The following is a 23,150-nucleotide window of genomic DNA, read 5'->3' on the forward strand; positions in this document are numbered from 1 at the left end:
CAAACCATGATGAGATATATATTCCAAATTATAGTGAGGCATAGTTGCTTTAATTTTTTGCAATAGCATTCTTATTTTGTTTTAAATTCATTCGAACAAAGTTAATATATTGGGTCATATGCAGATGAACGATTCCAACTATCAAATTTGTATAATTAAAAAAATAATAATTTTATTTAAAAATATAAAATCATTATTAGATAATACCAAATTGAGTTTAAAATTTTATTTAACTTTTATATATATATATATATAAGCTAAAGATTAAAAATCAAATTTTAACAATTGTTTCCACTCTTAATTAAAAAAATTATTTAAAAATATAAAATATTTAAAATTTTATTTTAAAAGTAAAATTAGTTTTATTAGATAAGATCTAATTGAGTTTATATATCATTTTAATTTTTTTAATTATAAATTTAATTATTAATATTAGATAATGTTTAACTTAATAATTTTATTTTAAAAATTATTGGTGTTTGATTAAAAAAACACATTTATCCAAAATTAAGGTAATAAAAGTAGAATTGTCCATGAGAATGCATTCCCATTTATGTCTCTTATCATCCAACGATGGGCCTAATATACCACGTTTGAAATTTTAATAAAATTTAATTTGTATTTAATATAATTAATTAAAAATTTTAATATTAACAAAATTTTAGTATGATTTAAAAATATAAAATATTGAAAACAAATATTAAATTATATTATTAAAGTAAAATAAAATTCGGGCAAAATTACAAGTTGAAACTAAAATTACAACGTTAAAACTAAAATTACAACTATACAAAATCTAAATTATAAAGAGCATTAATCCAAGTACCCCCAGCAACGATCAACAGCCAGCAACCGATTTGATCATGTATGCACTCCTTGAATGAAATAATTTCATAACCGTAGTAAAATGTCATTTCCTTTTATTCTTTTATTAGCTCAAACAAATTAAAAACATTCAAGCACAGGATATTGAGTCAAGGAAAGAGGTAATGCTCATATTCAATATTTAATCTTCGATAGGTCAATACAAACATAAGAGACCAATAATGGATATAATTTTTAAACTTAAATGTAAATATATTTCATTTATAATTTAAATTTTTTTAATATTCATTTTTTATTACTTAAAAAAAAATTTAAAAACATACACTAATTTTTTTTTTTTTTTTTTTTGTGTTACTGAACTCATAAATTTTTTATTTAATATAGTCAATAACATATATAAACATTTTAAAATTTTGTTAGAAAATTCTTTTTAAGGGATCAAATATCAGCCTACTCCCAATTGAAAAATTAAATTTTATGGGAGAGCAGCGACCGCCACCAACCCCTTGAGTACGTCATTACTCACGTTTTGCAAAGAATACACGCATATGTAAAACATATTCGTGAGAAAGAGCAAGCAAAAATTGGCTTTTCACAAATTATCAGCCTCCAAACATTCCCTTCTACTTTACAACAAATCAAACAGCTATTCCTCTTAATTATATGATGAATAATAGATCAAGAGGGATCAAGGAACAGGAAGCCTAAAGTGCTACGCCTAAAAATTAAACCATGCAGCCTTCTTAAGCTGCTATTAAGCTCTTCAACTATCAAAGAATCCTGGGCCTACCCGCGAAAGAAGTTCCTTGCCAGCATCCTTTCCCATCATAACCATATCGTCAAAAGTATAGGGACCTTTTCTAGAAGTTTCTAGTACTGAAATACAACAGAAATTTAGCTGTTGAGGGGCAAAACTCAATTGCCATAAAAGAGCAAAAGGTAAATGAAATCAAGCATCTTCTTTTCGAAAAAAATATAATCATACCTTGGGTTCCATCTGGAGAAGCCACCAGCCCTTTGAATATGCAATCACCGTCCTCACCTTTACAAGCATACCCAGCAATTGGAGTGCGGCATGATCCATCCAAGGTTTCAAGGAAGGCCCTCTCACATGCAACTGCTAGTCTAGTGTCCTCATGGTTCAATGAAGCTAGGTAATCAGCCTGCAAATAGGCAATTATAAAAATTGGAAAAAGAAAAGAAGATTAAACAGGCCAATATGAGAACATCATGTAGAAAAAAATTTGCTGCAACAAGAATGTTGGCATGAATGAACAATTTTAATCGGTAAAAATATCATGTTTAATTCATACTTGATTGCAATGTCCTTGAGATTCAAGCTCACAAAGAGAATGATTGCACTATCCTATAAGATTCATTGCTGCATCATAGTAATAGCAGCCACTAAACAAAACAGCCAATGCAAGCCAATAACTGTAAAGCTAATATATCCCCTGCAAAGCTGATATATTAACAACAAGAACTGGTTTTCAACGCTTATATGACACATCCTGCAGGTTTTCAATTGTTGACACCATTTCCTTAAGTCTACTGTATGAGTTTATCCATTACCATATTTTACCCCGTGTATACAATTTTTGAATTGATCAAGTTAGGAAGTATAGAATAAAAAAAATAACTCATTTGACCCATGCCCATCAGTTCCAACAGTCCTCTTAATCTGAATTAGGTCAAGTCATTCACTTGCTCATCTGCATTTATCTGTTCACATTGCTTTTTTTTTTTTTTAAAAGTATCTGTACACATTTCAATTCATAGCATTGGATTTCTACATGTAGCTTGGGGAATAAATAAGAATAGTATGGCAACAAATCTGGTGAGCAACACCTAAATGGTCAGCCACTATCACAGAAAGTTCAGGTAATCAGTATTAATGCATACCTTGTGGCATATATTAGACATGTTGATTTTTAGATAATTAGATAAACTACATCATGCATTCAATTGGTCTAGGGATATACAAGAAAAAAACTCACCATTTTATCATCATCACTTCGACAAGCAATTCCAATTGCCCCTTGGGCAACTGCTGGTAGCATGTCATCAAGTGAAAGAACTGAAGTCACATTTTCTGTCATATTTAAGCGTTTAAGTCCAGCTAATGCCAATAGCGTTGCTTGGACCACTCCTTCATTAAGTTTTCTCAGCCGTGTCTGAACATTCCCTCGAAAATTCTCTAAGACCTGGAATATGAAATTAACCAAAAGGATAAAAGAGAAGCAACAGAAAGATGTCACCCACCAAGAATATCAGAAAAAAAAAAATTAACTGTTTTTAGCATAAAATATAGGAAAGGACAAAATCATGCACGAAAAATAGCGTTCTATTTTTTTTTTACCCTGTACATAACAGTAGATAATCACTATACTAGGGATGGTGGTAATTGACGGCCAAAATCCATCACATTGCTGCATTATATTATGGTAGCAACTGATATTTAATTCTGTGCACTGCAATATAACATTTTCTAGGAACAAGATGTCACAGCTGCATTGGCACATTCGAATGAATAGTCAATGTTAAATGAACCTAGAAAATATGATTTTATAGATATATTAAGCAGCTTTCCCTGCAAAAAGATTCTGTAGAAATTCATTATCATGGTCTTAGAAGAATAACAATAAAAACAGGTCACCCTATCGCTTACAGTGAGTGATGGATATCTGTTGAGTATTTGTGACTTTCTTCTGAGGGAAGCAGTACCAATGACACTCCCAGCAGGAAGCTCAGCCAGTGAAGATGCACTCAAGGAAATAAATGCATCTCTAACATCCTCCCGCTGAAGGTTACATGGAAGGATTGTCTTCTCTGGTAAATACGTGGGGACATCTTTCATGGAGTGGACTGCAATGTCAATTTCACCACTTATTAATGCCTCATCTATTTCTTTTGTAAACAATCCTTTCCCACCTATATCTGCAAGTGGTTGAGTTAATATTTTATCTCCTGTTGTCTTTATTATCACGATTTGAATAGCCCCTTCTTCAGCTAGCTCAGAATGTATTGCCATGAGTTTGTCCCGTGTCTCATAAGCCTGGGCAACTGCTAGTGGGCTGTCATACATACAAAAAGAATATCAATATCCCAAAATATCTGTAACAAGAATTAGAAGAGTGGGAAGACCAGGGAACAAGGGTTGTGGTGGGAGGTAATTTTAACTCAGACAATAAAATGAAGCAATTTATATTTTCTTCGACATCAAAAAGAGAAAATTACGTCCATTACTTTCCTGATACCATTGTTAACTGTTTCCACCAGAAAATTTTCCATACTTTTGTTATGACTAAGCAGTTAGTGAGCTGAATTGGATTAAGTAGTTATATAGTGAAGTAGGAAATGGGAGTGAATGGTTTCATCAAATCAATAATACAATAATTATTTCCTCTCTCTCTCTCTCTCTCTCTCTCTCTTCTTCTTCTTCTTCTAATTCTGGTATTATGGTGTTCTGAGATTCTGCTATGTAACAAATTGGCAGCAGAGTTGTTAGATCAATGGGCAACAACTGAAACTTGCTTCGTGGGAGTTGCATCCATGGCAGATTACTCTCCCCAAATACTAGGTTCCTTCTATTCTTCTCTCCTCCTCTCTTCTTCCCTCTAATTCTCCTTCTTCTCTGAGATTTCTGCCTTCCCTCTATTCTTCTTCTTCTTCCTTTATCTAATTCTTCTCCCTTCTTCCTCTATTTCTTCTTTCTTCTTCCCTAAAATTTCTTCCCTTTCTTCCCTCTATTTCATCTTCCTTCCTTCTTTCTTCTTCCCGTCAGCTCTTTTCTGGTACAAACCCTGAAATTAGGGTTTTGCTAGCAATTCGTATTTTATTCAATTTTTTGAAATCTTCTTTCTTCCTCAAAATTTCTGCTTTCCAAGAATTAGATCTCTATTCTTTGTTTATTATTATTATTATTATTATTATTATTATTATTATTATTATTATTATTATTATTATTATTGTTTCTTGAAGTTTGAAACTTCATATTATACTGAAACACTATTCATGAAGTTCTTGGGTTTTCACTGCATTACTGTTGCAATAAAGACTAGTCTATAGGGTCTGTGGTGGTTACTTTCGAGTTGGTTAGGGTTGCTGAATTGGAAGAAAGAAGTAGGGTAATGCAGGAGAATGTGGATGGGAAATTTAATTCAATAGAGGAAAGATTTAATGTGCTGGAAGGGAAATTGGATTGATTCTCTGCTGATAGCAATCATTGAAGGAGGATTTGAGATCTTTCATGAATACATCCGCAAAGGAGGAAGGGAAGGAGGTCTCTACTATGGATAAATTGGTTCGAGTCTCTGTTGATAACAATGCATTAAGCGAGGATTTGAGATCCTTCATGATACATTTGTAAAGGAAAAGGCAAGGAGGTCTCTACTAAGGATATTGGAGTCAGGGGAGCCGAAAGTAGAAGCTTGCTAACAGTTCCAAAGGATCCGGCCACAAATGAAAGATGAAAGCAATATTGATAATATTGCTACTGTTGAAGAATTTCTGGGTGCAGAATCTAAAATCCTTGGAGCTAATGAAGACATGATAGATCACCAAGGGAAAGTTTAGCAAAAAATAGAGAAAGAAACAGACGAATTTCTTGAGAATGATTGTGGAATGTTTTCTCAAATCCAAGAAGCAATTGACATTGATTCTGGGATTAAAGATGTTGATGAATAGAATTTTGAAGAAAGAAATTTAAAATCTCTAATTGTGTTGTGAAGAAAGTCCAAAATTTATGTAATGGCCTTCAGCATATGTTAACCAGCTAGGATGAGGTTCTTGTTGCTGGAGTTCGAGAAATGGAGTAGGATGCTATTGAATTGCTTTTCATTTCATGAAAAATTGCTCATCACAGGAAAACCTTGCTGGACAATGCAATTTCTTGGAGCAATGGAGATGAATTGATCTTACCAATTCAAGAGGACCATGATTATAAGTTTTGTTCTTGTGTATTCCAAATTTCCATGGAGGATAAATGGGAGAAATCAAGAAGACTGCAGAAGAAATTAATTTTGAAGGTAGCTGCCTTTGCAATTCTTAAGAAATATGAACTTGAAAGATGGAGAAGGCAAAGAAAGAAAGGCAAATATGAAGGAAGAAAGTCCAATTTCAGCATATTAGTTTTGAACATTACAATTCATTACAGGACTTAGTAGTAGTAGGTCATCTATAATTACAATATGTTTTTGCTTATTGTTGTTCATTTCGTCATTCTTGAGGACAAGAATGATTTCAAGAGGTGGAGAATGTTATGAATAAGTAGTTAGTGAGTTGAGTTGGATTAAGTAGTTACATATTGAAGTAGGAAATGAGAGTGAATGGTATAAATAGCCATTGCATTGTAATTGATAGGCATTCATCAAATCAGTAATGCAGCAATTATTTCCTCTCTCTAACTCTTCTCTCTCTCTCTCTCTCTCTCTCTCTCTTCACCTTCTTCTAATTTTGGTGTTATGGTGTTATGAGATTCTGCTATGTAACAACTTTCTACATGGTAGTGAAGAATATTACCTAGGTCAGTCTACTATATGTAGTAGCAAGAAATCGTATTTAGTTGAAACAAGAACCTATCAACGTTCACTACTGACACAATCGATTTCTTTCAAACTTTTCATTGTTAATACATCTTACTTTACATTCGAGAATTTATCTACTCAAACAACACTTAGAAAAATGAATAGTTTGAACAGAAATTAATTGCATTTAAAAGGGTGATCCAATGCACGAAGATTAATCACATTTAACTATAAGAAAATTATCACAGAGAAAGGACAAGGAAAGATTTGAAGCACAATATCCAAAACAATGAGAGATCCGAGAACAAAAACAAATATGTAACTTACAGAAAAAAAAAATTAATAAATACATATATAGCCACAATTTTTTTTTTTTTACATTAAAGAGAGACCACGATGAATTGCATGAAATAAAAATATGTCAACTTACTAGAAATCAAGAAGTGAGAATAAAGAAGTGCCCAAATTTGACAGTTAGATGCCAGGAAAAAGCAGGAATCAAGTTCACAAAATTAGAACCAATAATTGAAATAATAAAGCAATGTCCGAGCTAAATATAAACTTGAAAAGTAAACATCAAAGCAACATTATCAAATACAGAGAGAAATTTCAGAGATCAAACAATTAAATGCCAATACCTATTTGAATTGAAACACTCTATATTCTAAAGGGTAAGAGAAACCTCATTTCGCAACAAATCACAGAACCCATTTCTAGTTAAAAACACACACACACACACCAACACTCCACATAATTGAGTCTACATTAGAGCTACATCGAAAAGTGGGAAAAGACAAAAAGAATCAAACCCAGAAAACAGATTTGTTTGTACCTTCCTCTTGTGCCAATTCTTATAAGAGCAACTTCGGGTTCTTTGGTCTGCTGTTCAATGGCAACCGAGGCCCTTGGGACCGTCGAACTTTGTTTCCTAATGCAATTTGGTAAAGATCGAGTCTTGAAACGTGGAAGAGAAAACCCAATAACTGAAACAGACCCACCAGTGCGAGAGATGACTGAAGAAGAAGGACATGACATGAGACCTTGGCTTGTAGACAGGGAAGATAGCGTCTCCATTGGCAAGCCTGTGCCTACAGAAAGAGGAGAGAAAGACTAGCAAAAGGAAAGAAGATGATGGAAGTGATGGGTTGGCTTCCAAGGAATGGCTTCGTTGTCACTTTGAGCTGAGTAGGATATTGCGATAACTTGGTTTTGTTATCCTGCAGTTGATCTTATCCAGTTCTCGACTGACTTTGGCGTTGTTGTCTGCCACGTGTATTAGAAGCAAATGAGACCCTGCCAAGTGGCACTGGCATTTATTTGGGGCCTGTAGAGCCTTCTGCTTGGAGCAAATCAGACTAGACGCGGTGGCATTCGTCGTTGTTGCAAAGTCCATATGCACATATATGTTCTCGACTTGATTTAGCAGAAAATTAATTCGGCGCTTAAAATTAATAACTACTTAACATGTATTTATAATTTATTATTTTTATTTTTTAATTTAATTTTTAATTATATTTTAAATAAAATAAATTATTAATATTAAATTAATTTTAAATGAAATTTTTTTATTTAATTTAATTTGAATAAATTTTTATTTATTATAATAATAAATTTTTAATTAATTTATAGTGTAATTAATTAAAATATTTATTTAATTTTTTTATACATATATTAATAATAATTTTCAGAATTATTTTATTTAAAATGTAATAAAAGTGCTTTATTTAAAAAATAATTTAAATATCATCAAATTTTTATATTTTATCTTATAATTTATATAAATTAATATTTATTTTTTATAAATTATAAAAAATATATTAAATTAATAAGAAAAATAATATTATTTTAAAAATATATAAATATAATATTTTTTATTAATGTAATAAAAAAATTAAATTACAGATAATGAATTGAATTATTTAATTTTAATAATAATAAAAATATATAACATTATTATTAATTAAAAATAACATTCTCAACTCAACTCAACTCAACTCAACTAAGCCTTTATCCCAAAAATTTGGGGTCGCCTATATGGATTCGCTTTCTCCACTCTGAATAATTTTGGGTTAAATCCTCAGAAATGTGCAATGCTTCTAGGTCATGTTGTATTACTCTCCTCCAAGTCAATTTAGGTCTACCCCTTTTTTCTTTCTATCCTCTAACCTAATGTGCTCTACTTGTCTAACTGCAGCCTCCGTATGTCTACGCTTCACATGACCAAACCACCTTAATCTCCCTTCTCTCAACTTATCTTCAATTGGCACAACTCCTACCTTTTCTCTAATAATCTCATTACAGACTTTATCTAGTCTAGTATGGCCACTCATCCACCTTAACATTCTCATCTCTGCAACTCTTATCTTAGATGCATACGACTCTTTCAGTGCCCAACACTCACTACCATATAACATAGCCGATCGTATGGCTGTATGGTAAAATTTTCCTTTCAATTTATTGGGAATCTTATGATCACATAAAACTCCCGTGGCACGTCTCCACTTCAACCATCCGGCTTTAATCCTATGACTAACATCCTCCTCACATCCCCCATCTACTTGAAGGACTGAGCCTAGTTATTTAAACTGATTACTTTGGGGCAGTATCACTCCATTCAAACTAACTCCTTCCCTATCACCAGTTTGGCCTTCACTGAACCTGCAATGCATATTCTGTCTTCATTCTACTTAACTTAAAACCCTTTGACTCTAAAGTACTTCTCCAAAGTTCTAGCTTTCTATTGACTCCTTCTCGTGTATCATCTATCAGAACAATATCATTCGCAAACATCATGCACCAAGGAATACTCTCTTGTATATGTTTCGTCAGTTCATCTAAAACTAATGTAAAAAGGTAAGGGCTTATGGCTGATCCTTGGTGTAATCCAATTGAGATCGAAAAATCTCTTGTGTCCCCTCCCACTGTGCGCACAATAGTAGTTGCTCCTTCATACATATCTTTCAATACTTGTATGTACCTAATAGATACCCTCTTTTGTTCTAACATATTCCATAAGACCTCTCTTGGAACACTATCGTAAGCCTTCTCCAAATCAATAAAAACCATGTGTAGATCTTTCTTCACATCTCTATATTTCTCCATCAAGCTTCTAATGAGAAAGATCGCTTCCATAGTAGAACGACCAGGCATGAAACCAAATTAATTGAGAGAGATAGAAGTATCATGACGTAGTCGATGCTCCACAACTCTCTCCCACAACTTCATAGTATGGCTCATGAGTTTAATTCCCCTATAGTTTGAGCAACTCTGTATGTCTCCTTTATTTTTAAAAATAGGTACTAAAATACTCTTCCTCCATTCATCAGGCATTTTCTTTGAGTTTAGAATCTTATTAAATAATTTAGTTAACCATTCCACTCCCATATCTCCCAAATACTTCCACACTTCAATTGGTATTTCATCGGGTCCACAGGCTTTACCCACTTTCATTCTCTTAAGTGCTTCCTTTACTTCTAAAGATCTAATCCTTCTAGTATAATTCACATTCTTTTCTATTGTTCTATAATCTATATTCACGCTATTACTATTTTGACTATTATTAAAGAGATCATTAAAATAATTTCTCCATCTTTCTTTAATGTCCTCATCTTTCACCAACACTTTTTCTTCTTTATCCTTAATGCACTTAACTTGATTGAGATCTTGACATTTTCTTTCTCTCCTCCTTGCTAATCTATAAATATCTTTCTCCCCTTCTTTAGTTCCAAGTTTCTCATATAACTTTTCAAAGGCTTGTGCTCTTGCTTGACTAACTGCCTTTTTTGCCTCTTTCTTTGCTATCTTGTACTGTTCATATGCCTCATTATTATCACATTTAGGTAATTTCTTATACCATTTCCTTTTTCTCTTCACTGCCTTTTGTACTTCCTCATTCTACCACCATCTCTCTTTTGAGGGTGGTCCATGTCCTTTAGACTCTCCAAGTACTTTTCTAGCTACTTCTCTAATCTTTGATGCCATCTGTATCCACATATCATTGCCTCCATATCCAGCTTCCATACTTCGGGCTCGAGAAGCTCGTTTTTGAACTTCACTTGCTTTACTCCTTTGAACTCCCACTACTTTGTTCGAGCTACACTATTTCTTCTGACCTTACTTGAATTGTTCCTAAACTTGACATCGAAGACCACCAACCGATGTTGACTTGTTAAAGTCTCTCCTGGAATGACATTGTAATCCTTGCATAGAGCTCTATTTGTCTTCCTTGTTAAGAGGAAGTCGATTTGGCTTCTATGTTGCCCACTTTTGAAAGTCACTAAATGTGACTCTCTTTTTATAAAGTAGGTATTTGCTAGTATTAGGTTGTATGCCATAGCAAAATCCAGGATGCTTTTTTCCTCTTCATTTCGACTGCCAAAACCAAAACCTCCATGAACATTCTCATAACCTTGTCTATCACTTCCTACATGCCCATTCAAATTTCCACCAATGAAAACATTCTCTTCATTCGGTATGCTTTGTATTAAATCATCCATATCTTCCCAAAACCTTTGTTTACTCTCACTGTCTAGTCCTATTTGTGGGGCATAAGCACTAACTATATTTATTGTTTCTCCTTCTAGTACTAGCTTTACTAGTATAATTCTATCTCCTACTCTTTTCACAGCTATTACTGAGTCTTTCAATGTCCTGTCTATGATTATGCCCACTCCGTTCTTGTTTCTCTCCTTTCAAGAAACCACGCTTGTACTCGAATTACCCACTTCCTTACTTTTCTCTCCTACCCATTTAGTCTCCTGAATGCAAGCAATATTCACCCTTCTCCTTTCCAAGGTATCCACAAGCTCCATTAATTTTTCCTGTAAGTGATCCAACATTCCAAGTACCAACCCTGATCCTCCTCCTATCCTGCTCCTTCCTAATTGGTCTCCTTCTATGATATCTTCTATTGTTTTCTATATCTATCTTGTGTTCTGTTCCACTATTTATTCTACTATCTGTCCTATGGACTAACTTCTTTACCTACACCCGTCTATGATGTGGGAACCCTTGCTCACTTAACACCACACCCGGGCGCCAGCATGGCGAGTCGCTTTCGGTGAAAGCCCTACACCCTTGCATATTTCTCACTACAGCTGGGCTCTGGTGTAGCGCGTCGTTAGTAGAGGACGCCCCAACGTTTATATCATCTAAATCCATATCATAGGGTGTGACGAATTTTTTATTAATATAATAAATATCAAATATATATATTATTTTTTAAAAGACAGATTCTATAATTTTAATACAGTAATTTTAATTTTTTTTAATTATCTTTATTTGTAGCTAAATTTTCGATACAATCATATTTATAATTTATCTTTAAAATTCTATTTCTATATAGAAATATAATCGAGAGATAATTTATATATAAAAATATAAATATTTAATTAAAATTTAAAAATAAATTTATTAAAAATTAATAATAAAAATATGAATAATCAAAATATTAATTATAATTGTATTAGATATATAATTATAATGAAATAAAATATTCAAAAGTTTAAGAAATATTAAATAAGAATTTTATAAAAAAAATTAATAATTAAATATATATTAATTAAATATATTTAAATAAATAAATTTTAAGAATGATAAGTAATAACTTTCAAAAGAAATAATAAAAAAATAGCCTAAATAAAAAAAAATTTTGAGAGTATTTAGGTGAAATAAAAATACTCGATGAGTGTTTGATGCGTATCATATGTCTTATATAACATATTATATACAATAAATAAATGAAAACTATTTAAATAAAAAATTAATTTATAATTAAATATTATTTAATTAAAAAATGATAGAAAAAGTATTAAAATTTAATTTTTATAACAATAAATATTTCTTATTTATTTGACCATTTTAATTAAATGGTCATAATAATAATAATAATAATAATAATAATAATAATAATAATAATAATAAGCATTAATTAATTTTAGGAAAGTGCAACAAAAAAATATTAAATTATTAATATAAAAAATAATACATACTAATTATAAATAACTCAAATCTATATATTTTATTTTTATAACTTTTTATGTAGACTATATTTTTTGTCTTTTAAATTTTGTAACAAAAATTTCTTAATAAAAAATATAACAATATAACAAAAATATTTATTAAAGATGTGAAATAATTTAAAATTGATTAAATTATATAATAGTTACTTGTGAGATAACAAATTAATGGCCAAGTTTCTTTAAATTAATAGCCATCAATGACCTTTTATTATTATTATTATTATTATTATTATTATTATTATTATTATTATTATTATTGAGGATAACATACGATAAATAATATTTTTATACAAAAGAATTTATAAAAAAATAATATAAATAATTTTTAAATATTATATTTAATCATAAAATGTCTTAATTTTTAAAAATTAAAATTTAAAGAAAATGATAATTTAAATTATAAATGTTAAGGCAGTATTGTAAATAATAACGATAATTAAAAGATAAATAAAAAAATTAAATAATAACTAATATAAAGAATATTATTTATAATTGATTATGATATCATAAATTAATAGTCAATTTTCTTTAAACTAATGGCCATCAATAATAATAATAATAATAATAATAATAATATTATTATTATTATTATTATTATTATTATTATTATGGAAAGTAATATGTAATAAATAATATTTTTGTATAAATAAATTTATAAAAAAACTAATTTAAATAATTTTTAAATATTATATTTAATCATAAAGGTCTTAATTTTAAAAAATTAAATTAAAAAATAATAATTTAAATCATAAATGTTAAGGTAGTATTGTAAATAATAATGATAATTAAAAAAATAAAAAAAAATTAAATAATAATTAATATTTATAAAATAATATAAATAAATTTGTAATATTACATTTAACCACGAAAAGTCTTAATATTTTAAAAAATAAATTTTAAAAGAAATAATAATTAAAATAACAAATGTTAAGATTTAAAAGAGAAATTAGAAAATTTAATAATAATTAGTATAAAAGAGAATATTTATATAATGTAACACGTAGTAATCTTTTCAATGAAAGTGTTACGTATTATTTTCTTGGCAATACCTCTTTATTATATATATATATATATATATATATATATATATATATATATATATATATATATATATATAAATAAAAAAAATTAAATAATAATTAATATTTATAAAATAATATAAATAAATTTTTAATATTACATTTAACCACAAAAAGTCTTAATATTTTAAAAAATAAATTTTAAAAGAAATAATAATTAAAATAACAAATGTTAATATTTAAAAGAGAAATTAGAAAATTTAATAATAATTACTATAAAAGAGAATATTTATATAATGTAACACGTAGTAATCTTTTCAATGAAAGTGTTACGTATTATTTTCTTGGGAATACCTCTTTATTATATATATATATATATATCAAATTTTTTCTTGTATTACCACATAAAATTTTAAAACTGTTATATTTAACCAAGTGACAATATTAAATTGAATTTATTACTAGCAACTTTTTCTTTGTCACATATATCAATTTTATTAATATCAATTTAAAAAAAAAAAACAATTGAATTGATATACTATAAATAGCATATGTCAATAAATTCAATTCAACTAGTTTTTTTTTTTTTAAATTGATATTAATTGACATATGTGATAAAAGAAAAATTGCTAGCAATAAATTTAATTTAATATTGCTACTTGGTTAAATATAACAGTTTTAAAATCTTATATAACAGCACAAACTTAACTGCTTTAAATATTGTCACGTTATATAAATATAATAATTTTAGAATTTTATGAGACAGTACCAAGAAAAAATTTGTCTACTTTATATATATAGATAGATTACTCTAATCGTTCATTTTTATTTGCCATATTTGAATTTAGAACAATGATTAAAGAGATAATTAATTAATTTTATTTTTATAAAAATATATTAGTAATTGATTAAATTATTTTTTATTTTATGTAATTATTTTTTTATAAATATTTATTATATTTACTAGAAATAAAGGGTAAAATTAAAAAAATATATATCTTATAAATTTGATATATAAATTTTGACAAAAGAAAAATTTAAACGTAATAAATAAAAATGGATGAAAGATGTGATTATTTTGCTCACGCAATTATTATTTTATTTTAATAATATAATTTTATATTTTATATTTTATAGTTTTAAAATCATACTATCTTGTTAAATATAGTAAATTCAATTCAAATATTTTTAAAATTTTAAATATTTATATATCTATCTAAGTCAAATTAAATTTTATTATTTAAATAATTATTAATTATTTTTCTTAAAATATTATTTTATTATAATGTAATAATATAATATATTACAATATAAATGCAATTAAAAAAATATCATGTATGATTTAAAAGAATATATTCATAATAGCAAATATAATAATAAATATGCTAAAAAACTTAGTAATCAATATTTCAACTCTTAAAAAATTGAATCACCATTGAAATTGGGACATATAAAAGTTGTCATTACTTTTCTGCTGTAAAATTTTCAAGAAACCACTCATATAATTAAATCAATAAATGCAAAAGAGAAAATTATTAATACCCATAATAGAAAATGAATTATAATTTATAAAAAGATTTAAATTATTAGTTAAACCTCTAATGTACAAAATAAAAAAAAAATCATATAGATAGGGAAGAAACAAAAGAAAATAGCGAAGAATAAAAAGAGATAAATAGCTACAATGTAATATCCCAAATTTTTATTTAATTATGGGTGTAAATTAAGATATTTTAATATATATATATATATATATATATATATATATATATATATATATATATATATAAATTATGGGATTTAATTAGAATTTTCTAGAATTTTTTTAATTTTTAATTTCCTAAAAATTTAATTTCAATATTTTTTTAAATTATTCAAAGACCACGTGACACGTTCTAAAATATTTTTTTCTTCTAAAAATTTTTCTCACTGCCCCCTCCCGGTAACTACTCCGTACATTCTACTGTTCCGGTGACCGGTGTAGGTCCGGACAGCTAGAACGTCCGGAAAAAATATTTAAACTAAAGTGAGGGACCATAACTAACTCAAATATTAATAAGAAAAATTTGGTAAAAATTTTAGAAATAAAATACAACCGAGTTAAACGAGCCGGTGCCCAAGCGATGGGTAACCAGAGGGAAGTTGCGGATCTCGCAACGAGGAGCCCTAGACCCGGGGGAAAAATTATAAAATAATTTTTGGGACTCCAGAGAAGGGTTACTGAGGTTCCCATGGCATTAGAATGCCAAGAAAATATTTAGAAAAATTTTTCAATTAGTACAGACAATTTTGACCCGTTAAGCCAAACGGAGGGCATTTTGGTCATTTCGCCTTCAGAGGTGATTTTTGGCCGACTTGTCCAGTTGAGTAAATAATTAATATGACATGAAATATGAATAAACATTACTAGAAATTAAATTGAAGATGAGTAGTGGAGGAAAGAAAAGAAAGTGAGGAAAAAGCTTATTTATGACATCATGGAGATGTCATTAAGAACACTATGACCAATCACAATTAAGTAACCATTTGACTAACAAATAAAAGAGATAATTGAGACTAAAAAAATAAAAGAAAAACCAGCAGCCACCTCTTACAATTGCAGAAGAAAACCTTGCCCATATCGAACCTGCATTGACAACTTCCTTAATGCTTATTTTCTCTGTTCTTTTTACCATAAAGCCTAATCCCCTTTCATTAAAAGTTGTCCACTCATCTTGGGAGAGTGTTTGGCATCCTAGATAGTGAAGGAAAGTGAAGATTTAAGTTGGATAAAATCTGCCCTATTCAAGGTTAGTGCATTTGATACCTAAAACTCTTTATTTTTATGTTTTGTAACTTGAATTGAGTAAGAATTGTAACTAAAATGAACAAGAATTATGTGTATACATACTATGAATTTTCGGCAGCCCTTGTGGAGGAATTATTTTGATTGTTTGATGAGCTTTGAGTGAACTAGAAACCATGTTTGAAGTTTATAAACATAAGAATAGTGAATTAGTAGCTAACTAAGGTAAATTGTAGAAATCATGACCTTGAACTAGGGTTTTGGGAGTAAAATGTGAACTTGGTTTATGCAATTGTTAAAGAATATTCTAATGGTCAATTAGTGACCATTTGAGGAGATTTGACCATAATATGGACTGAAAAATAGAATGGTAAAGTGAATGACTATCTCGCTTAGGGACAAGAAGAATAGACTGAAATTTCAGTCCAATTACACAGCCATAACTTTGGCTGTGTTGATCCAATTGGTGTTTGGCCAATAGGACATGAAACTAGGCTTATAATGGCACATTTTTACTGAAGAAACCATGCCCAAAAGACCAAAGCAAGAGGACCAAAACTTGGCCCCAATCCGGATACCCTGCAACTGATTCTGCAGAATGACCAAATGAATAAGAATCGTTCTCATTTGGCCATAACTCACTGTAGATTTGGTCAATTGACCTGAAATTTTTACAGCAACAAGTTAAGACATAGAAAAACAACTTTCATGAAAAAACCTACCCCAAATTATGGCCAGAACCAATTCAAAAATGCAATCACAGTCACTGTTCATGTTACTGTAGATATGGTCAATTCTGCAGATTGGCAATCCGGCCAGCTGTGGTTTTTGAGCCATATCTGAAGCTACAAAACTCCAAATGGAGTGATTCAAAAAAATAAATTCAATTAGACAAAATAAGGAACAACTTTCATGTTTGCCATTTCCTCAAAATCCCACAGTAACAGTGTCCAATGGAACAGTAAAATTGAGTTACAAAAACTGAAATTTCTGCTTCTCTTGGTTTAAACTTTGAAATGGTATAAATGCTTAATGCCAACAAGTTTTGAATGCCAAATGTGGTATGTTGGGAGTGCCAAAGTCAATGTACATATTTTCTATCCAAAAGTCAACATTTTTGTTCACCAATGAGGTGAATAGTAACACCAAAACTTGAAATTCACAAATTGAAGAATTTAAAAGTTTCAAATGCCCTAGTATACCTAACAAGATTGGTTTGGATAGTTTGGCATGCCAATAGGGTTCAGTTAGCAGTACTGCACATGGCAATATGCCATTCTGTGATTTTATGGCTTTTAGCCATTCTGACCTTGCATTGAGATTTGGCCTTGTGCCTGAGATTATTCTGACTTGGTAGCCGCTCATTGCACACCGGGAGACGCATATGTGACCGATGGTGTGACGGCCCGAGGTACTAGATACCCAGTTCCAATTTACCCGTTATCCAGTCCAGTCATCTAGTGTAGGTTACTTGGGCAACCAAATGAATAAAAGTGTATAAAGTTAATGATATACAAATTCAAAACAAATGAAATATATACATTCACCACATATCTATTTTCTTGCTATTTCTTTTATTTTATTATTGCACCACTAAGCATTATTGCTTAGCGCGTTGCTTTTGCCACGCGTAGGTTCTGGAGATACAGATCGTGAGCCCAGTAGACCGCAGACTGGGTGAGTTCATCCTGCAGCTCTGCACACTGTCCGTGTCACCTCACTACCTGCAGTGCATTGGTAGGGCACTAGGTGTCATTTTGTCATTTTGTAATTAAATTTTTATTTTCTCATATGTATTTGGATTTATGTAATGTATTTTGAGGTTCATGTAAATAATAAAGATTTATGGTTATGTATGGAAGTAATTTGAGTATTTAATTGTTGTTTATATATGAGAACCCTGAGAAATGATGATTGAGAACTGAAATTGAAAAAAAAAAATGTTGAGATTTTGATATTGAGATTCTGTTGATGAATTGAAGTTGGGATTGTTTGGAAATTATTTGGAAGTGTTTTTTAACAGGTTCCGAAGAACTGTTTTCTCCATTTTTAGCCGGTACTCCGCCAGATTTTCTATAAAATTTTCGGAACCTCAAATAAATAATACTTTAGATAAATGGCTAAAATAAATTATATTTCATAAATTATATTCACAAGCATGATATAAATTAATTAAGGTATATTAGAATGTGCCGGTACACCGTGTGGCAGTACTTACTCTGCATATCAGACACTAAGGGGTGTGTCACATTTAGTGGTATCAGAGCACAGTTTAGGCGTTTCTGGTCCTAGATTGAGTCCATACCATGCATTGCATTTGTAAGAGTCGAGGTGACACTAACGCAGATCTGTTTATCTTTCTTATTTTGAATAGGATATGGACCCTTCATCTCAGAGAGCCGTCGAGGAGGAAGTGGAGAGTCATGCCCCACCTGCAGCAGCTGAGACTGGGGGTAGGGGAGAACCTACTCCACCAGCTCAAGCAGAGCCTGCTCAGCCTCCACAGGCCATGTTCCAACAAATGGCCGACTTCTTTAGACAAATGGCCGGAGTAATGCCAGCACCACCACCACCACCAGCTCCACAGCAGAAATCACACTTGGAAAGGCTAAGAAAGTTTGGGGCGGTGGATTTCTTCGGCAAGAGAGAAGATGACTCTGTTGCAGCCGAGATTTGGTTGAACAGAACGGGCAGAGTTCTAAAACAACTCCACTGCACCCCAGAGCAAAACCTAGAGGCTGCCATATCTTTATTGCAAGATGATGCCTATGAATGGTGGGACACGGTGTCTAGTGAAGTGCAGCCAGAAGCTGTAACTTGGGACTTCTTTCTCTCCGAGTTCAAGAAGAAATATGTGGGTACTGTATACCTGGAAGAGAGAAGAAGAGAGTTCATTAACCTGAGGCAGAGACAGCTATCAGTGGCTGAGTATGAGAAGGAATTTGTCCGATTAAGCCGCTACGGAAGGGAGATAGTCCCTAATGAAGCTGAAAGGTGTAAGAGATTTGAAGAGGGACTAAATGATAACATCAAGATCCAGCTCACTGCCTTGGGAATCACAGAATTTAGCAAGTTAGTGGAAGCTGCAATAAGGGTTGAAAAAGTAAGAATAAGTGAGCAGACCAGAAGGGAGAGACAGCAGAAGAGGGGCCCGGGTCAGTCTAGCTCATCTCCTGCACCTAGGAAGAAGTTTAGAGGTCCACCTGCATAGAGTTCAGGTCAGCCACATGGTTAGGGTCAGTCTCAGGGGCCCAGGCCACAGTTCATCCCTAGGAGAGGTCAGTCTACACCATCAGTGGGCAGCTCTCCAGGGATGGGGTTCAGGGGACCAGCCCCAACATCTTTTGCATGTCCACACTGTCTGAAATGGCACAAGGGAGAGTGTTGGAGAGTAACTGGTGCCTGTTTAAGATGTGGGTCGATAGAGCATCAGCTGAGGAACTGCCCACGTAGAACTACTACAGCTACTCCAACACAAGCAGATAGACCTGCTCCTGCACCACAGAGAGGTAGAAAATCTGGTAAGTCTGACGCAGTGGAACCATCACAGAGGCCTGCATCTGAGCCAGCAGAGAGGCCGAGCAATGTACCACCTGCCAGAAATTATGCCCTGAGAGCTCAGGAGGAGCAAGATGCCCCGGACGTCATCAGGGGTACGTTCTCCCTCTACACTACACCTGTGCATGCATTGGTGGATCCAGGATCCACTCATTCCTACATTTGCATCAACTTACCCGTAGAAAGGGGGATACTAATAGGAGAGAGTGACCAAGACATTCTGGTCACTAATCCATTGAGCCACAGTGTAGTGGTGAACAAGGTATACAAGGGTTGCCCGTTAAAGATTCAGGGGTATGAATTCTTGGCAGACCTGATTGAGTTGCCCTTCCACGAGTTTGACGTAATTTTGGGAATGGACTGGTTGTCACATCATCAGGCAATAGTTGATTGCAAATTGAAGAGAATTTCTCTGAAAACTCCTGAGGGTAATGAGATTACAGTTGTGGGTGAAAGGACGGATTTCTTGTCCAATGTCATCTCAGCCACAGTTGCAAGAAGAATGATGAGAAAAGGCTATGAAGCCTACCTAGCACATGTGGTGGATACTAGGCAGGCTAAGCCAAACCTGAGTAATATACCCATAGTGAGAGACTTCCCAGAGGTATTTCCTGAAGAATTGCCTGGTTTGCCACCAGAAAGGAAAGTTGAATTTGCTATTGAGACACTGCCGGGTACAGCACCTATTTCCATTGCTCCTTATAGGATGGCACCCACTGAATTGAGGGAGTTGAAAACTCAGTTGCAAGAGTTGCTTGATAAGGGGTTCATACGCCCCAGTGTGTCACCATGGGGAGCTCCAGTGCTGTTTGTGAAAAAGAAGGATGGGACTTTGAGGCTATGCATCGACACGGCAGCTGAATAAAGTGATCGTGAAGAATAAATATCCGCTATGAATTGATGATATGTTTGATCGGTTGAAGGAGCAAGAGTATTTTCTAAGATTGATCTCGATCGTGGTATCATCGATTGAGGGTGAAGGATGTAGATGTGCCCAAGATCGCATTCAGACCCGATACGGGCATTATGAGTTTCTGGTGATGCCCTTTGGCCTAACAAATGCACCAGCGGCATTTATGGACCTTATGAACCGTATCTTCCATCCATACCTAGATCGGTTCGTAGTGGTCTTTATTGATGATATTTTGGTGTATTCTAAGACCAGGGAAGAACATGATGAGCATTTGAGGATTGTTCTACAAACCTTGCGAGAAAAGGAACTGTATGCTAAGTTGTCCAAGTGTGACTTTTGGCTGAATGAGATTACATTCCTTGGACACATAGTGTCAGCTGATGGGATTAGGGTGGATCCTAAGAAAATAGAAGCAGTGATGGAATGGAAGCCTCCCAGGAATACAACTGAGGTCAGAAGCTTCTTGAGGCTAGCTGGGTATTACAGAAGATTTGTGAAAGGATTTTCCTTAATAGCTGCTTCAATGACCAAGTTGTTACACAAGAATGTCAGATTTGACTGGAATGACAAGTGTCAGACCAGTTTTGAGAAGTTGAAGGCTATGTTGACAGAGGCACCAGCAGCACACACAAAGGTCGTGAAAGGACTTTGTGGTCTACAGTGATGCCTCACATAATGGGCTAGGGTGTGTATTGATGCAAGAGGGGAAGGTGGTCGCTTATGCTTCCAGGCAGCTAAGGCCACATGAACAGAATTACCCTACCCATGATCTAGAGCTTGCAGCAATTATCTTCGCACTGAAGATATGGAGGCATTACTTGTATGGTGAAAAGTGCTACATTTACACGGACCACAAAAGCCTGAAATACTTGCTAACCCAGAAGGAGCTCAACCTTAGACAGAGGCGATGGATTGAGTTCCTGAAGGATTATGACTGTGTAATTGACTACCATCCTGGGAAGGCAAATGTAGTTGCTGATGCTTTGAGCAGAAAATCCATGACAGCCTTGAGATCATTGAATGCCCGTCTATCTTTGATTCGAGATGGAGCTATTTTGGCTGAGTTGCAAGTGAGGCCAAACCTGCTACAGCAGATTTTAGATGGGCAAAAGGCAGATGAAAAGTTAATGGCTATTATGAGCAAGATCTCAGAGGGAAAAGCAACTGATTATGGGGTGAAAGCAGATGGGTGCCTGTACTACAAAGGAAGACTGTGTGTACCAGATGATGGGGAATTGAAGACCAGTATTCTAAAAGAGGCACACACCAGTGTATATGCTATGCACCCAGGAAGTACAAAGATGTATCATGATTTGAAGCTCCAATATTAGTGGCCTGGTATGAAGAAGGACATAGCTGACTATGTGACTAAATGCTTGACATGTCAGCAAGTCAAGGCAGAACATCAAGTTCCATCAGGTTTGCTACAGCCTATACGCATACCTGAATGGAAATGGGATCGGGTCACCATGGATTTTGTAAGTGGTCTACCTCTCACCCGGAAGAAACATGATGCAGCATGGGTGATAGTGGACCGATTGACGAAGTCAGCACACTTTCTGCCAGTTAGGACTGACTACTCACTGGAAAAGTTAGCAGAATTATATATCAGTGAGATAGTTAGACTGCATGGAATTCCACTTTCCATCATATCTGATCGAGACCCAAGGTTCACATCGAGATTTTGGAAGAAGTTGCATGAGTCCTTGGGTACACAACTCCACTTCAGCACAGCTTTCCATCCTCAGACGGATGGGTAATCAGAAAGAGTAATCCAGGTAAACAATTGAACCAATTGAATTAATACAAATATTGAACTGAAATGATAACAATAACATGAAATATATGTCAGGTCCTTGAGGATATGCTGAGGAGTTGTGTCATTGAATTTGAGGGAAGTTGGGATAGATACCTCCCACTGGTAGAATTTGCATACAATAATAGCTACCAAGCTAGTATCCAAATGGCTCCATATGAAGCACTGTATGGGAGGAAATGTAGAACTCCAGTGTGCTAGACTGAATTGGGCGAAGACAAACTGGTAGGGCCAGACCTGGTGAAACAGGCTGAGGAGAAGGTAAAATCAATCAAAGCCAACTTAAAGGTTGCCTCAGATAGACAGAAATCCTATGCCGACTTGAAGAGAAAAGAAATAGAATACACTGTTGGAGACAAAGTGTTCCTCAAGGTGTCACCGTGGAAGAAGGTATTGAGATTCGGAAGAAAAGGTAAGCCCTAGGTTCATTGGCCCATATGAAGTCATTGAACGTGTGGGTCCAGTGGCCTATAGGCTAGCTTTACCACCAGAGCTGGACAAGATCCACAATGTGTTCCACGTGTCCATGCTTAGAAGATACTGCTCAGACCCTTCACATGTCATCTCCAGAGAAGAAATTGAAATACAACCAGATTTGACGTATGAAGAAGAACCTCTACGGATGCTGGCTCGGGAAGTGAAAGAGTTGAGGAACAAACAGATTCCACTGGTGAAAGTGCTTTGGAGGC

At 32.9% G+C, this 23,150-nt stretch overlaps 1 protein-coding gene across 1 annotated transcript; it reads right to left on the reverse strand.

Moving 5' to 3' along the window:
* Positions 1–1,389: 1,389 nt before the first annotated feature.
* LOC110652194 (porphobilinogen deaminase, chloroplastic) lies at positions 1,390–7,522 on the reverse strand. Its single transcript, XM_021807749.2, has 5 exons — positions 7,183–7,522; positions 3,494–3,899; positions 2,823–3,029; positions 1,811–1,988; positions 1,390–1,701 (listed from the first exon to the last, which is right to left on the reverse strand). The coding sequence occupies exons 1-5, from the start codon at positions 7,422–7,424 to the stop codon at positions 1,589–1,591; spliced, it is 1,146 nt and encodes a 381-aa protein (XP_021663441.2). The 5' UTR covers positions 7,425–7,522; the 3' UTR covers positions 1,390–1,588.
* Positions 7,523–23,150: the final 15,628 nt, after the last annotated feature.

The sequence above is a fragment of the Hevea brasiliensis genome, chromosome 6 (assembly GCF_030052815.1).
Source record: "Hevea brasiliensis isolate MT/VB/25A 57/8 chromosome 6, ASM3005281v1, whole genome shotgun sequence".
NCBI lineage: Eukaryota > Viridiplantae > Streptophyta > Magnoliopsida > Malpighiales > Euphorbiaceae > Hevea > Hevea brasiliensis.

Excerpts from the sequence above, each read along its gene's own strand:
- LOC110652194 (XM_021807749.2), bottom strand. The coding sequence starts at position 7,424 with ATGGAGACGCTATCTTCCCTGTCTACAAGCCAAGGTCTCATGTCATGT. Across the intron at positions 3,030-3,493 it reads ACAGATATCCATCACTCACT|GTCTTAGAGAATTTTCGAGG; the intron begins GTAAGCGATAGG and ends TTCATATTCCAG. Across the intron at positions 1,702-1,810 it reads TTCTCCAGATGGAACCCAAG|TACTAGAAACTTCTAGAAAA; the intron begins GTATGATTATAT and ends GTTGTATTTCAG.